Below are 16,402 nucleotides of genomic sequence, written 5' to 3' on the forward strand. Positions count from 1 at the left end.
GGTTTTGGTTCACACTGATAATAGTATCAATAACGGCTTCCATGTACTGAGCATGACAACGTCACATGCGTTCAGGCTCCGTGCTAAAGGCTTCCCGGCCATTACCCATTACTCTTTAACCTTTGCAACAATACTCTGAGGCCTCAGCAACTATTATCCTCCATTTTCCAGGTAAAGAATGTAGGTGCAGAGAAGTAAAGTCATCTCTCTAAGGTCAAACAGCTAAGGAGCAGGGCAAGGCTTTGAACAGCTCTTCCTGGCTCAGGACTCTTAGAGCTTTATGTTCAGTCTCAGCTGTTCAGTGTCTGCTGGTTTTCACCCTGAGGTACGGCCTATTTGGGCTTCTTTTTGCTTCAAGTTTGTTCAAAGTGGGAACAGCCATCTGAGTAAGGTTTTACTAATTTTTTTTTAGTAGAAAATCGGGCCTTTAAGGGAATGGACATATAAAGGACACTGCTTCAATTAAACACGTGACTGTTTTCAAAAGCTCAACTGAATTTCTGTCTGAGCAGGAGGATGCCAAGCAAAGAAAACGTACTGCAGAAACATCCAGCATTAATTCGGAGTATCTGCCCAGCTCCCGCACTCTGCTCTAATGTGCTCGAAGCCAAGTAGACAGCTGGATTTAATCACTGTTCCAATCTCTGATCACCTCCCAGACGTATCGCCTGGGGCTCGCTGTTCCGGAGGAAGCATTTGGCTGTTCGCTTGAGCATCACTCGTTTTTGGAGTACCCTCCTTGAAGGAAGAGCCCCATTGGACTCAGCCCACTCAATTAATAATGGTCCCCAAACTCAATAGTAAGAGAGTCACCCCAGTTAATCATGAAGGTTATGGGTCCTGAATTAATAGAAAATGGCTCTACCAGGGAAACTGCTAATTGGAGCGGGAGCTGAAGGCAGCTGACCTGGAAAATCTTCTCTCCTCCATGACCCACTTAGAACCCCCAGCTGTCCAGACAGGGCAGGCATGTGAAGGGGAGGACCCTGTGGATATATTAAACACCTACTATGTGCCCACATCATGCAAGGAGCTTTCTCTTATGTTATCTCATTTAATGCTCTCAAAAACTCTTTTCAATGAGTATTACTATTCCATTTTTTAAAATAAACAGAAGCCCAGAGATGCAAAGGAAGTGGCTTAAGATCTTGCACCTAGGCTGAGTGCAGTGGCCCATGCCTGTAATCCCAGCACTTTGGGAGGCAGAGGCAGGAGGATCCTTTGAGCCTGGGAGATCAAGGCTGCAGTGAGCCACGATCACTCCATGGCACTCTAGCCTGGGTGACAGAGCTAGACATTGTCAAAAAAACCAAACCAAACCAAAACAAAACAAAACACCTCGCGCCTAGGAAGTAGAAAGGTCAAGATTTGCAAAGGGTCCCTTGATCTCCAAAATCTCCTACTTTAAAAGTTGCAATTCCAGGGGATGCAAACTCAAATGCCAAGAGGAACCTGGCAGATAAAACAATAGCGTCAGCACTAGTAATAGTAATAATAACTTCCAAGGGGCTTAGAGCAGAGTGCCAGCCTCTATTCTAAGTGATTTACAGTATTCAGCTGTTTAGTCAGCAAAGAACCCAATGTGGAGTGCTATTATTATCCCCAATCAGCAGATGCCGTCAAACAACTTCCCCATGGTCCTACGGCAATTAATGCCGGAACCAGGATTTGAACTTGGATAGAATTGGCCAAATGAGAATTTCTGCAAATTACAGAGGGCAAGCTCCAACTACAAAGGGCCATGGTTTCCAATCCAGCTGACTGGTGCTTTGTAAGAATGACAGGCCAATGTGGCAAGATCTGATTTTTCAAGAGAAACCTGAAAGCTGAATGTTTTTGAGAAATCTCTGGATCCTTATATGCCGGCAATTATTAAACAAACTAAAAGCTCCAGGTACCACCTTCTCTCTACCTGCCCCTACCCTTCAATAACTTGTCTACGGGGGCCTGTAGAGGCCTTCATGTGTGCCTTCTTTTTCTTTATGGGCTTTGCTTGGGTTCCTAATGCACCTCTGGGAGTCCCCTCTCTATTCTTCATTTTCTCTCTCCCTGCCTCACACCCTCAAAGAAAATATTTTCAAGCAATTCACTTTAGATGTTCGGGATTGACACTAATTCACAGGTGGTTTCCCCAGGGATACATGCATCTTAGCGTATGTAGCTGAGGTGCAAACCTTAGGTGATTCATTGAGAGTGGGAATTTAGGCAGTGTGACAAGGCGCTTTTAGGCTGAGAGGCTGGCCCAGCTATTCCAAACTGGGCCAAGCCTCAGATTGGCCTGCCTGAGTTTCCCAGCTTTCCTTCACCCCAGCCAGTGCATCCAGCATCTGGCTGGGGTCAGGAAGAGTAAAGTAGGGCATGAAAAGTCTGCAAGCATCCCACAGATCTAGGACTGGCAGCCCTGGTTTATTCAGACACACAGGTAGGAACGCGCTGATTAAGGCATGGCCATGTTCTAACCTGTACCACTGGGTGGAGGGAGAGCAAATCCTTTATTAGCATATTACGCGTGGAACATACTTTCTGGGCGTCTAATTCTATTGCTTTCAGGCTTCTATCAGAGTTGAAAAATCACTTCATTTGGACAGTATGTTTAAAGGTAGTGGTCTGCAAGCCAAATGGAGACTTTTCCAAAATACTCATACCCAGACTTAATCTCTGGGGTGAGGCAGAAGCATGTGCATTCTGGTAAGGCACTTCGGGTTATCCTGGTGGCTCCAAAGGTGAGGGTCGCTGATCTTTAGGATCTCACAAAAGTCACTGTGAGTATGCCCTGGTCCAACACAAGATTCAAAACAAACAATCCTTCCCCATAAACACACGTCCTGCTTTCTTCACAGGTGCCCTGTGCATAAACCATAGATGTACAAGCGTGCATGCCCTTTTAGCCATTTGTGTGTGCGTCTGGGGAGACGGGACAGTGGGATTTTGAGTACACTGAATTTCAGTCTGCTTATCTAGAGAATTCCTTATTTTTTAGAACAAAAGTTGCACGCTCTTAGTATTAATTAAACACATACAGCAGAGCAGGGCAAGATAGCCTGAGTTGTGCCAAAGACTTCTTGTGCCCTTTCCCATGACTTCCAGCTCTTTGACAAAATTTCTGTGCTTTCTACCTCATTCATTCAATAAGCATTCCCCTGTGCTAGTTCAGAGACTGCAGCCCAGCCAGCAGCAAGACGCAGCTGCAGGCAGCTCTCTACAGCACTTCTGTGCACATCAGAAAAAAAGCTCTCTCTCCTCCGGGAGGTAGCAGCTCCACACCAGAGTTCTCATATTGGCAAATGGAGTGAAGGGTGGAGTTCAGGCTCTGTTCCCCCCTGGTGGGGTGTTCTTGGGCAAGGTACAGCCCGCATGCCTGTATGTGGTGGTCCTGGTCACAGCTTTAAGAGATGTACTTACCCCTTTGCAGATGGCCACAGCTTCCTTGGACATAGACTTGGGATAGGCTACATTGTGTTCCATGATGGATTGGAAGAGTTCATCTTCATCCTCCCCTTCAAAGGGTGCCTGTATGACAGGGGAGGGTGGGAGGAGAAGAATCCCTGCTTGAACCCTCCCCCTAGCTCCCCTCAACTGGCAGACCCTCCTCCCTGGGGCCCACAGTGAAGCCACACACCCAGGCTTTCAAATGACCACAGACTTGTATGACCCCAAGGCCAAGAAAGTCATAGAGGTTCCAATTTATGAGCTGTTACCAAACATGTATTCTCCTAAAGAAACCATGTGGATGGGGGTAGGGAGGACTTCTCTTATCGATCACTTAAAGTTCAATTACCTGCCCAGCCAACATTTCATACAGCAGGACTCCAAATGCCCACCAATCCACGGACTTCCCATAGGGCTGATAAGCAATTATCTAGAAAAGAGAAGGCATCCTATCAGGGAGGTTTGCACTTCATGTTTCTTCTGGAAACAGATTCCACTCTTCTTTTACAAGAAGGCCAGTGCCCACCTGAGCTGTTTCTTTACATTAGCTACTCAGGGAATGACAGACATGCTTTGCAGAGGCACCTGCAGCTGGGCAAACACCTGTGGCTGTCACATTGCCTTTTCGAAGCACTAAGTAAGGTGTATTGTTATTATTATTTTCAAAACAGTGAGCATGGAATTTTTAAAAGGAAAAACTGTCTTTACTCCTCTGTAAAAGTTACAACATTTACACAATAATGTAAATATACTTAACACTACTAAACTGTATACTTAGAATTGGTTAAAATAGTAAATTTTACGTTACATGTTTTTAAAATACAATTAAAAATAAAAACGTTTAAGAGTTAATAACATTTGTCACTATTTTAATATTTCTTTATAAAAGATAGCTAAGCTGAGATAATAACATGAAAATCACCCATAATCCTTTATTAAGAGAAAAATTATGACTAATATTTGGTCCACTTCATTCCATACTCTTTTCTCTGGATACATATTAAACTCTGTGTGTATGTGTGTGCTTTACATAAACACTTTAGTATTTGGATGATTTTTTTTTCTTTTTTTTTTTTTCAAGATAGTGTCTCTTTTTGTCACCCAGGCTGGAGTGCAGTGGCGAGATCATAGCTCACCGCTCTCAGCCTTGGCCTCCTGGGCTCAAGCAATCCTTGCACCTCAGCATCCTGTGTAGTTGGGACTACAGGTGCTTACCACCATGCTAATTATTTAATTTTTTTGTAGGGATGGGGTCTCTCTATATTGCCCAGACTGATCTCAAACTCAAGCAAAGCTCTCACCCTGGCCTCCCAAAGCGCTGGGAGTATGGGCAATAGATCTTTAATAAAGCCAATTATTCACTTAAGGTTTCCTTGCTAATTTAATATTTGTATATGAACATAATCAATTTTTATCTGTGCATAGCATTCCGTTGAATGGATATACCAAAATCTATCTTATAAATTTCCAATTGATTGGGTTTCTTCCGATGCTGTAACATATATTCTTGTAATTAGATATTTGGACATCTGTCCAAGTATTTCCTTAAGATAAACTCCTAGCTGTAGAATTGGTGGATCATATGGTATATATGGTTGTGAAGTTTTTAATTCATATTCCCAAACTGCCAGAACATGGAAAAGTCTAGAAGAGCCATGTGACTGTCCATCTTTCAGTATGCAGGGATGTAAAACTAACCATGTCAGAGGTTAAGAGGTAATACAGCAAAGGCTAAAGGCTGAGGTCTGAGGGTTAGGCAGTCTGACTTTGAATCCTGACTGCTGTCTACCGGTTGGCTGTCTGACCACAGGAGAAGTTACTTAACTTCTATAATCTCTATATCATGGAGTTATGTGAGGATGAATGAAATACTAGGTGGCTTTCACATATTATGCCCTCAAAATGTTAACTAATCCTAGAATGTTTTATAATTCAGTTATTGCTTGTTTAACTCAAAAAGGGTATTTGAGCAAACTTGGCTATAAAGTGAATGTTTGTTTCTTGATCTCTATCTCCCACTTTGATTTCTATTCCAAAATCAGAAATGCGGAGATGTTGATTACAGGATACAAAATTTCAGTTAAGTAGGAGGAATAAATTCAAGAGACCTATCGTACAACACAGTAACTATAGTTAATAACAATCTATTGTATTCTTGAAAATTGCTAAGAGGGATTTTTAAGTGTTTTTACCATAAAAAAATAAGTATGTGAGATAATAAATACATTAATTAACTCAACGTAGCCATTCCACAATGTATACATATTTCAGAACAACATGTTGCACATGATAAATGTATACAATTTTACTTGTCAATTATGAATGAATGAAATGCATTCTGAGAAGTAACCCTCAAGACAACGAAGGGAAAGCATTCCAGGAGAACACTTCTCATTGAAAGTGTTTTCCACTTTGGGAGTCCGAGGCGGGCGGATCATGAGGTCAGGAGATCGCGACCATCCTGGTTAACATGGTGAAACCCCGTCTCTACTAAAAAAATACAAAAAAATTAGCTGGGCGTGGTGGTGGGCGCCTGTAGTCCCAACTACTCGGGAGGCTGAGGCAGGAGAATGGCATGAACCCAGGAGGCGGAGCTTGCAGTGAGTAGAGATTGAGCCACTGCACTCCAGCCTGGGCGCTGAGCGAGACTCTGTCTCAAAAAAAAAAAAAAAAAAAAAAAAGTGTTTTCACACTTTTAAAGTACTTCAAGTCTTGTTTGATTCTCATAACAACCCAACAAGTTAATCCTTTTACAAAGGAAACTACAGCCCGGGATGTGACAGCAGTTGCCAAAGGTGATGTGGTTAGCTCATGACAAAGCCTGACCTGCTGCTCATCCCTCCCATCTGCAGGCTGGAGGGGAGGCAACTTCACCAGCAACACAGTTCAGGGTTTCTTGTGCTTGCCTGAATCAGGACCAATGAGGAACTTCTGAGAACCACAGATCCTGAGCCTCCACCTGCAGAGATTCTAATGGGATGAGGCTTGGGCATCCCACATTGTTTTTTGTTTGTGTGTTTTTTTTTTTTTTTTTGAGACAGGGTCTCCCTCTGTTTCCCAGGCTGGGGTGCAGTGGCATGATCACTGCTTACTGCAGCCTCTACCTGCTGGGCTCAAGTGATCCTCCCACCTTAGCGTCCCGAGTAGTCAGGACAGCAGGTGTGACCTAGTGCACCCGGAGAATTTTAAATTTTTTTGTAGAGATTAGGGTCTCACTATGTTGTCCAGTCTGGTCTCAAATTTCTACCCTCAAGTGATTTTCTTGCCTCAGGCTCCCAAAGTGCTGAGATTACAGGGGTGAGCCACCATGCCCCAGCTGCATCCTACATTGTAAAAGCTCCCTTATGACTCTAAACTGCAGTTAGAGTTGAGAATCAGAGATTATGGAACCCCTGGCCTATCAGGAAGTTGTGTTATGGATTGTGTCATATCTAATTAATTAACAAAATGATAATAGACCAAAGCATATCACATAGGGAAAACTTCACTGGGTCTGAGTAAAGCCTTATTATTTTTAAAGAATTACTTTATTACTCAAGTAATACCCAAATACATTTACCTTGTAAAAAATGTCAGCAGTATATAGAAATAGCTAAATTTCTCTTTACAATTCCCTTATCCTCAGAGGTAACCAGTGTTATAAAATCAGTTTGAAATCTTCCAGATTTTTGTATGCTTTTACTCACTGAAAACAGAACAGTGTTCCGTGTATTTCTGTTTCATCCATAAATAGTATCATACTGTTATTTGTCATTCTTCTTTTTTCTTTTTTTTTTTTTTTTTTGAGACAGGGTCTTACTGTGTCACCCAGGCTGGAGTGCAGTGACATAATCACAGCTCACTGAAGCCTGGACCTCCTGGGGCTCAGGTGATTCTCTTACCTCAGCCTCCCAAGTAGTTGGGACTACAGGCACGTGCCACCACGCCCGGCTAATTTTTGTATTTTTTGTAGAGACGAGGTCTCACCATGTTGGCCAGGCTGGTCTGGAACTCCTGGGCTCAAGTGATCCACCTGCCTCTGCCTCCCAAAGTGCTGGGATTACAGGTGCGAGCCACCACACCTGGCCTTGTATTTGTCATTCTGTACCTTGATTTTTTCTCTAACAATGTGTCTTGAAGATCTTTTCATATCTACATATATATCTAACTCACTCTTCTGAATTGGTGCCTGGTAGTATTTCATGCTATAAATAAATCATGGGCTATTGTCCATTTTCCTGCTGAGGGACGTGTACAGGACACAGATCCCATGTCATATGCCAGCCCAGAGGATCTGCTCTTTTTCTCTCAACAAACATTTCAATGTCATAATTAGGCGGTATCACATGGCCGTGAGCCACAACAGTTTGACGAAAAATTTTACTGATGTGTGTTGGATGGTTCTTTTGGGTTTTATTTAAATTTTCTCCCAAACCTTGATGTATTTTGGGCTTGGGCTTCTGGATGTGTGCTAAATTAATTTGCATGTGTGATCTCAAAGGGAGGATTTAGAGTATAGAATAAGAATCTGCCCGAGGTTCCCTTGCAAGGTACCACCCTCAACCCTTCCCAGCTCTCACACAGCCATCTGGGGAGCAGAGGGTACATCACCACAATGTGAACGTGTGCCCGGCAGCTCTCACCTCGGGGGCGATGTAGTCTGGAGTGCCACAGAATGTCTTGGTTGTCACCCCATCCCAGATGTTTTCCTTACACATGCCAAAATCAGCAATCTTGATGTGCCCCTCAGAATCGAGCATCACGTTGTCAAGTTTTAGGTCACTATGGCAGACACAAGAATTTAGAGATTTAATTAACGTTATGCATTTCAAGCCAACCAACAGCCACTCATTATGCATAGAACACTGTGTTAGGTGTTGTGTGGGCACAAAGGTCAGTAGAAACCAGCCTTTGACCTCCAACAGCTTACAATCTGGCAGGGAGATAAAAAGAGGTCAGCAAACCTCCGTGCTTTTCTTTTTCTACACAGCCAACTGTGCCAAGTGTCTCACAAGGACACAAAGAGACAGCACTTCTAAAAAGACGGAGATCCACAGAAAGTTAAGCAAAAGGCAGAGCATCCATGACACTTCTTGGATCCAGGAAAATTCCAGGAATTGCCCTTTGCAACTTAAAGACTCCCTATATTTTGTAAGAAGATACATTTTTCACAAAATTATTATTTTTAAAAATATCTCTAAAAATTACAAAGAAAAAAAAAGCTGATTGAAAGAAATATTTAATGCTAAGTGTTCCCTGATCTCTTGGGCCACCTCCTAGGACATGACCCAGGAGTTTCCATCGATTCTTTGAATCAAAAAATATTTGGCAGGGCACATTGGCTCACACCTGCAATTCCAGCACTTTGGGAGGCCGAGGCAGGTGGATCACAAGGTCAGGAGCTCAAGACCAGCCTGGCCAATATGGTGAAACCCCATCTCTACTAAAAATACAAAAATTAGCTGGGCATGGTGGTGGGCGCCTGTAGTCCCAGCTACTCTGGAAGCTGAGGCAGGAGAATAGCTTGAACCTGGGAGGTGGAGGTTGCAGTGAGCTGAGATCGTGCCACTGCACTCCAGCCTGGGTGACAGAGTGAGACTTCGTCTTGAAAAAAAAAAATGTTGCACAATTACTATGTGACAGGCACTATGCCTGGAGCCAGGTATAGTATGTAGCTGTAAACAAGATAAGCAAGCCTCCTATTCTTCAGATTAAATTTCAGTGCTGGGAAAAAGATGACAATTACTCTATAAGCATGATTATTATAGATTCTGGTAAGTGGTATGATGAAAATAAAGAGCACATAAGATAGTTATTCGAGGAAGTCACTTTAAGCAGGGTGTCAGTCAGAAAGGACCTCTCTAAGGCAGTGACATTTGAGCTCTAACCTAAAGGATATGTGCTGTGTTCTCTTTTATTTTCATCTGTGTTGATGAGAAGAGCTTGACATTTTGGGGAACAGTTGTAGGTCTTTAGCACACAAGATTGCTCCAATATCAACACACTTTCCTCCTCCCTAAACACCTACTCCAATGTCAATGCTTTATATTTCAGCACCAGTGAGCAAAGCTGAGAGATGGATCAGATGGTCCCAGTCCTAATAGAAGATGGGGAAGTCCGAATTCCTGAGAGGTAGGGGGATCTATTCCTTAATTCAGATCTTTCCCTTCGGTCATCTTGATTGGGCAGTGGGCATCTGTGGTTTTGCCTATTCTAGTATTTTGTGATGACAGCATTCTAATATTTCTTAGAAGAACCACCCTCCTTCAATTCTTCCACGTAACATGGGTGTAACATGGCTTCCATGTAACATGGCTCCAGGAGTGGTCAAGTGGGCCTGTCCTGGCCAATGGAAATATTCCATCCTGCTGGTCACAGTGATTGATTCAGGAAGGGCATGTGATCCAATCTGAGCCAATCAAAGCTGTTAAGTATTAGTGCTGGCACTTTGGCTGGCACAATCAGGAAAGGGATAAGTACATTTTACACTGGGGTTGTTCAGGTGGTATTATGGAAGTCTAGAAACTCCAGGGGTCACCAGATGAAGAGAAGCAATCCAATATAGAGAAAGTAGAGCCTACAGGGAGGGTGATAAAGTGTGCCCTCATAACGTCACTTGAGCCTCTGCATTTATCCAGGCCTAAAGTCAGATCTGCGCCTGGATTTTTAAGTTATGTCACCAATAAATGCCTCTTTTAACTTGTTACTTTGAATTGAGTTGCTGTCATCATTTCCAGCTAAAAGAATACAATCTGAAAACTATATCCTGACATCTCCTATCTGTGTCTGTGGGGTCTCCTTATTCAAAGGGAGGGGGAGGTCCACTTGCACTTGCCCACTGATGTTTGCCAATCCCAACACGCCATGCCTTTAGTGCTGTCCATGGTGCTGCTCATATCCAGCCTTCACGCTCATCTACAAGCCACCGTAATTTGAGTGAAAGTTTGGAACTCAGAAAACCCAGGCTTTGCAGCAATTTGCTTTTCATAAACTTACTAGGTAGGTCTATATGTGATACATGTGATTTATCTAATAGTGACAAATGACATCCCTTCAGCTCGACCACATGCTCAGAAGCAGGCAGCTGGGTAGACTAGGGAAGCGATAAAATCTTTATCTATTATAGAAAAGAAGTTTCAGGTGCCAAAAGCCAGGCAGTCCTGAGGCTGGAGGGCACCTCTGTCATCTTCACTGTCACATACAGTGTTTTGATATCACACCCTAATCTTTTGTTCTATGTAATAAATCCTCATTTCTGCTTCAAAAGGTGGATGGAGAAATTATTTTCATTTTTCAGAAAACCATCAAGGGCAAAACCAACACACATTCCAGAGATAGTGGTAGGTAAATCAGACACTAAGTTTGATAGGAAGAATCTTTTTCCCTCCCTGCCCCCCAACCCAACATCTCCAGTTCCTTAAAGATGGTAAGTCTAACATAATCCTTCATCCTCTTTACTTAAGAACTGTTCAATTAAGTAGAGATTTAGATGAAGGAGGTAGTGATTTGTAACATCTTAAAAGATATTACCACTATGAAATCAATCTCTATGAAATGATAAAACCATACATCTTTTGTCAAGTAATTTGTTTTTTACCATTTCCATTTGACTGTCAATTTCAAGAACTCTATTTCCATCAGCGTTCTGGACAGTGAGCAACAAAAACCAACTATGATGATTTTTACCTGAAAAGGAATTCATCAAAGGATATTGGGGAGCTCATGGAATCTTTGAGGAGACTGAAGAACCAGATTAAGAGTCTATACAGCCTGAAACGAGGCCTAACTGCAACTCAGGGCTTGTCCAGTGACACCACCACCCAAGCTGCCATGGGACACAGACATCAGCCCTAATGCTGGACTCTGCCTATTGCTATTAAGACCCTCTTCTCTTGCCTCTGGAAAGCAGCTGCTGTTAATTACTATGGTCACTCTTCATTCTATGCTTTCTGCTTCCTTGGCCACTAGTTTCTGATTCAAGGTCTTGAGTAAGTATGACCAACTGTCAGAGCTTGGGTTGTGTGCCTGCCCTGGCTACAGGGTGGATGTGAAATGAGTATCTGTCATTTTCATTATTTATAGTAGGAGATTGACTCTGTTCTTCCACATACACAAAAGAAGGGTTCAGATGCAGACTGGCTTAAAAGATTGATAAATATCCCTTTAAAGACCATATTAATAGTGGAAGATGAAAGGGAGAGTGTGTAGTTAGTTTGGGAAAAGGGGCTTTGGAATAGGTATCATCTTAGCACCTGAAAGGCTAATCTTTGAATTTTACCACCTGCCTGGCCAGTGACCTGGATCCATGGATCCCAGATCCCAATGGGGCTTCCTGATTGATTAGAAACTAGCCCTGAATCACAACTCAATTGACCAGAACTCTAATTATTTCCTCTCCTGTTTCCTACACTGGGAGTGGATTTTCTTCCAATAAACTTGTAGTTCCATATTTAATCTTCTCAAGAACCCAGTTGGTTCTATTTTAGTAGAGGCACATCCCACATAGGAGTTAGGTCCTAATGTCAGCACCCAAGTTGAAAATCATGTAGAGTGAAAAATCACCCATGATCCCTGTCTCCTTGGTTAAGCACCAGCTGAAGTCATCTGCTTGAATTTAGGGATCATGTCATATGGCAGATCATGTGTACTTTTTTTTTTTTTTTTTTGAGATGTAGTTTCATTCTTGTTGCCCAGGCTGGGGTGCAACAGGGTGATCTCGGCTCACCGCAACCTTTGCCTCCCGGGTTCAAGCGATTCTCCTGCCTCAGCCTCCCGAGTGGCTGAGATTACAGGCATGTGCAACCACACCCAGCTAATATTCGTATTTTTTAGTAGAGATGAGGTATCACCATATTGGCCAGGCTGGTCACCAACTCCTGACCTCAGGCAATCCGCCTCCCTCAGCCTCCCTATGTGCTGGGTTTACAGGTGTGAGCCACTGTACCCAGCCTCATGTGTACCTTTCAACACCAGAATAATATTCAGCACAAAAAGATGTTGTCACTATGAGAGTCAAAAGAGAAACTAAGGGAATTGGAGGATTTCCATGTGCCATTTCACGTACACATAGTGAATGTGTTCATTGAGGGCAAACATGGGCGTGGGCAGAATGATCATACCATTTAAAATTTAAATTCTTCTTTTTTTAGAGACAGGGTCTTGCTCTGTTGCCCAGGCCAGAGTGCAGTGGCACAATCATAGCTCACTGCAGTTTCGAACTCCTGTGCTCAAGTGATCCTCTTGCCTCAGCTTCTAAATTCTTCTTCTTCTCTCTATTTTTACATTTTCACTAGGATCACCCATATGCCAAGTAAAACCACTCCTCTTCTTGACCTTCTTCCCTCCATCATTAGGAAAAAGTAGGAATGGCTGGGACTTTCTGCCCTCAGAATAAGATCATCCTTCCCCCTATAGATTCCGTATCACCACTTCAGGTGTGACTAAAAGCCCCAGGACTCTGAAAGCCTCTGAAAGCCTCTGACAAGGTCCCCACTTCCCATCCCTCCATCCTACCAGCACCCCCTAGCCTGGCCTCCGCTATCTGCCTTGTACTTACCAGGGCTAATCTTAACATGCCTTTTTTTTTTTTTTTTTTTTTGAGACAGGGTCTCACTGTGTCACGCAGGCTGGAATGCAGTAGTATGATCATAGCTCATTGCATCCTTGAATTCCTGGGCTCAATTGATCCTCCCACCTCAGCCTCCTGAGTAGCTAGGTCTATAGGTATGCACCATCACACCTGGCTAATTTTATTTTATTTTTAGAGATCTGGGTCTCACTATGTTGCTTAGGCTGGTCTGGAGCTCCTAGCTCGAAGCATTCCTCCTGCCTCGGCCTCCCAAAGCGTTGGGATTACAGGTGATAGCTACTGTGCCAGGCCCCCTCATGCCTTTTAATCCCATATCCCACAGTTAAGGCAAAAGGCCCAGGACTCTCAAGTCACCCCCAACTCTCCAGGCCCTCATCACCATGCTCTCTACAGAATGAGAGAGAACCTCCAACACCCAGTGTACACCAGCACCCTCCCCTGCTTGATTTATCTCCATAGGACTTATCACTACTTGGCAGACTATGTTTTTATGATTCACTTATCTGTCTCCCATCATGAGAAAGATAAACTCCACAGGGGCAAGGGGTTTCATCTGTTTTATTCACTTCTGTATGCTCACCACCCAGAAGAGTGCCTAGAATATAGTAGGATTTGATAAATATGTGTCAAACACATGAATGGAAGAGACTTTCGTGGTTCTTCGTAATCTTTGAAATAGACCCCCACCCGTGCCAAGTGCTATTTGGAAGCCTCATACCTTGCAGCCACTCTTGCATAACAAACCACCCCAAGCCTGCACTGGCTATGCCATTTGCATCGACATAGTACAAGGAGAATTGTACGCCCCAGACTCGCTGACAAATAGCAGCCTCGGGTGCAATCGTCTGCCTTGCATGAAATATAAAATGGTATGACTCATGCAGCTATGATCATCCATTTGCTCCTCCAAAAACCAGCAAATGCCAAGTCCTGAACTTAATCCTGTCTTTCAGGGCAGCCACTCAGAGATCCATTTCCAAGTTGTAGTTACATAGCAGAAAAAAAATAATAATAAATAATGTTTCATAATAATGTGATCCATCACCTTCTGCCAGCCAAAATTCTTTGCCTGCTCCTAAAATGTAGGGTCCACAAGCAAGAGAAAGAAGTACTGGGGTCCTCTCTGTGAGTCTCCTTTTAGAGCAAACAGTCTCCTGTTTGAGGCTCTGAACCGTCACTGGTGACACAGTCCATCGAGATTTTCTACCACCATATAGAGCTGCCCAAACTTTGCCAGGGCAGTGGGCGATGCTGCCTGGCAGAACACATGCCCAAGTTAGTTCTGGAGGATTCCTCCCCCACCGCGGATTCTAATTTTAAAAGCAGCTGAAGAAAGAGGCAGGGCAGGGAGGAGCTGAGGGAGATGAAGAGATGGAAAGTACAGCAGTGTTCACTTACCGGTAAATGATGCCCTTACTCTGTAAGAAGAACAGACCGATGGCAATTTCTGCAGCGTAAAATCTGAAATTAAAAAAAAAAAAAAGCGATGGAGAAACTCAAGGACACCATATGCTTGGCAATGCTCAGAATTCAATACAATATTGAACTAGGTGCAGGGCATTGAAGAACCCATGGATGGTCAGCTATATAGCTCATAAAGTGCTGAGAGTATGGATGGATTCACAGGGTGGTTTAGAGGGTGATAGGGTTGCCTTAAGGACAAACTGGGGATAGGCAGAAGTTCAGCAATCATATAGTGGAGAGGGTGCCACGGGATATGATGAACTGGATGAAGGATTATCGTTTCACCAGCTGGGCAACATAGTGAGACCTTGTCTCTACTAAAAATAAAAGAAAAAAAATAACTGGGCGTGGTGGCACATGCCTGTGATCCCAGCTACTCGGAAGGCTAGGGCAAGAGGATTGCTTGATCCCAGGTGATCAAGGCTGCAGTGAGCTATGATCAGGGCCAATGCATTCCAGCCTAAGCAACAGAGTGAGACCCTGTCCCCCACCCCCCACAAAAAGAGAGAGAATCATACTTTCAGACTATATAGCAAGTTAAATTATCTTAACAATAGCAGCTAACATCTGTTGAAGGTTTACCATCTGCCTAGCACCATTTTAGGCATTACCTGACTTAATCCTAATAACAATCCTCTAAGGTAGGTCCTACTAGTATCTCCCCATTCCTCAACTGAGGAAACTGAGGGTTAGAGAGGTTAACTTGGGCAAGTTACATAGCAGATGAATGGTGCAGCTGGAATAAGAAACGACATCTGTCTAAAGTGTAACCTCTTATTGCAGGTCAACCCAGAAAGAAAGAGGTTTCGAGAGAACTAGGAAGCCCAGTTATGCCACAAAGGTTGGGCAGGGCTTTGGGGAACTATGTAAAGTGTCTTGACGTGTCTCGTGTGACAATGGAATTAAAGCCTGTGGTCAATTAGATGTTAGAAGTAAAAGCAAAGCTAGTCCTATTAGAGTCATGCCAGGAGATATGAATGGCTAGATTTGGAAGCACAAGAATAAAGCAAATCCTATCAGAACATAGTGCTCACAACCTGTCCAGGTGGGAGGAGAGGGGGCAAGCTGAACGGGGTAGGAGCCACCGAGCCTCTGGTATGACAAGGTGGGGTTCTAGATGAGCTCTGGGGGCTCTCTGGAGAGGCAATAAGATCTTAGCAAACTCCCCAGGAGAGGTTATCATTGCTAATTCCTATAACTTGCCATGTTCCTAAGCAGGGGAGTGACATGATGAAATTTGTGTTCTAAAAAGAAGACACTGTAGCTGCCTATTGAACTGAAGGGGATGGAATTGACTCAGCAGAGGAAACACATTTCCAACAACCCAGAATCAGTCTCCCTATCCCAGGAACCACAGACCATTGCCACTGAGCACCTTGATCCTTCACCCCCGTGGAGTGAAGGCATCTAAGAGGGAGAGTGGTATAAGATAAAGAACATGGGCAAAGAAAAACCGGGGTCAGAATTCGAGAACTGCTTCTTACTAGCTCCATGATTTTGAGCAAGCGTTCAAAATCTTGCATCTCCATTTCCTTGTTCGTAAAGCAGAGATGGTAGCATCTCCCTCCCAGAGTTATTCTCAGGGTTAAGTGAGACGATGTTTGTTAAGCACTTAGGGCCTGGCTCATAGTAAGTTCTCAATAAATATTAGCAAATGGACACATAAAATCTACAATGGTAATCCCCAAGGAAGACATAGGGCCTTTCTATGCAGTCAGGGACATGAATTAGAAATAGAGAAATAGCTGTGGTTTTAGAGCTTTGAGTTTTGTTTTATTTTTAGGAAAGACTACAGCTGTGCGCCACCATGCCCAGCTAAGTTTTTTATTTTTTACAGAGACGAGATCTCGTCATGATGCCCAGGCTGGCCTCTAACTCCTGAGCTCAAGTGATCCTCAAACCTCAGCCTCCCAAAATACTGAGATTACAGGTATAAGCCAT

At 43.5% G+C, this 16,402-nt stretch overlaps 1 protein-coding gene across 4 annotated transcripts in view; it reads right to left on the reverse strand.

Moving 5' to 3' along the window:
• PRKCB (protein kinase C beta) overlaps positions 1–16,402 on the reverse strand; it is a 387,670-nt gene that overhangs the window by 32,127 nt on the left and 339,141 nt on the right. For all 4 annotated transcript variants that reach the window (XM_055232747.2, XM_055232748.2, XM_055232749.2 and 1 more), the window contains 4 exons: positions 14,396–14,458; positions 8,052–8,190; positions 3,779–3,859; positions 3,403–3,510 (listed from right to left, as the gene is read on the reverse strand). In XM_055232747.2, coding sequence (XP_055088722.1) covers positions 3,403–3,510; positions 3,779–3,859; positions 8,052–8,190; positions 14,396–14,458 — 391 coding nt within the window. The remainder of the gene's footprint in view (positions 1–3,402; positions 3,511–3,778; positions 3,860–8,051; positions 8,191–14,395; positions 14,459–16,402) is intronic.

The sequence above is a fragment of the Symphalangus syndactylus genome, chromosome 11 (assembly GCF_028878055.3).
Source record: "Symphalangus syndactylus isolate Jambi chromosome 11, NHGRI_mSymSyn1-v2.1_pri, whole genome shotgun sequence".
Classification (NCBI taxonomy): domain Eukaryota; kingdom Metazoa; phylum Chordata; class Mammalia; order Primates; family Hylobatidae; genus Symphalangus; species Symphalangus syndactylus.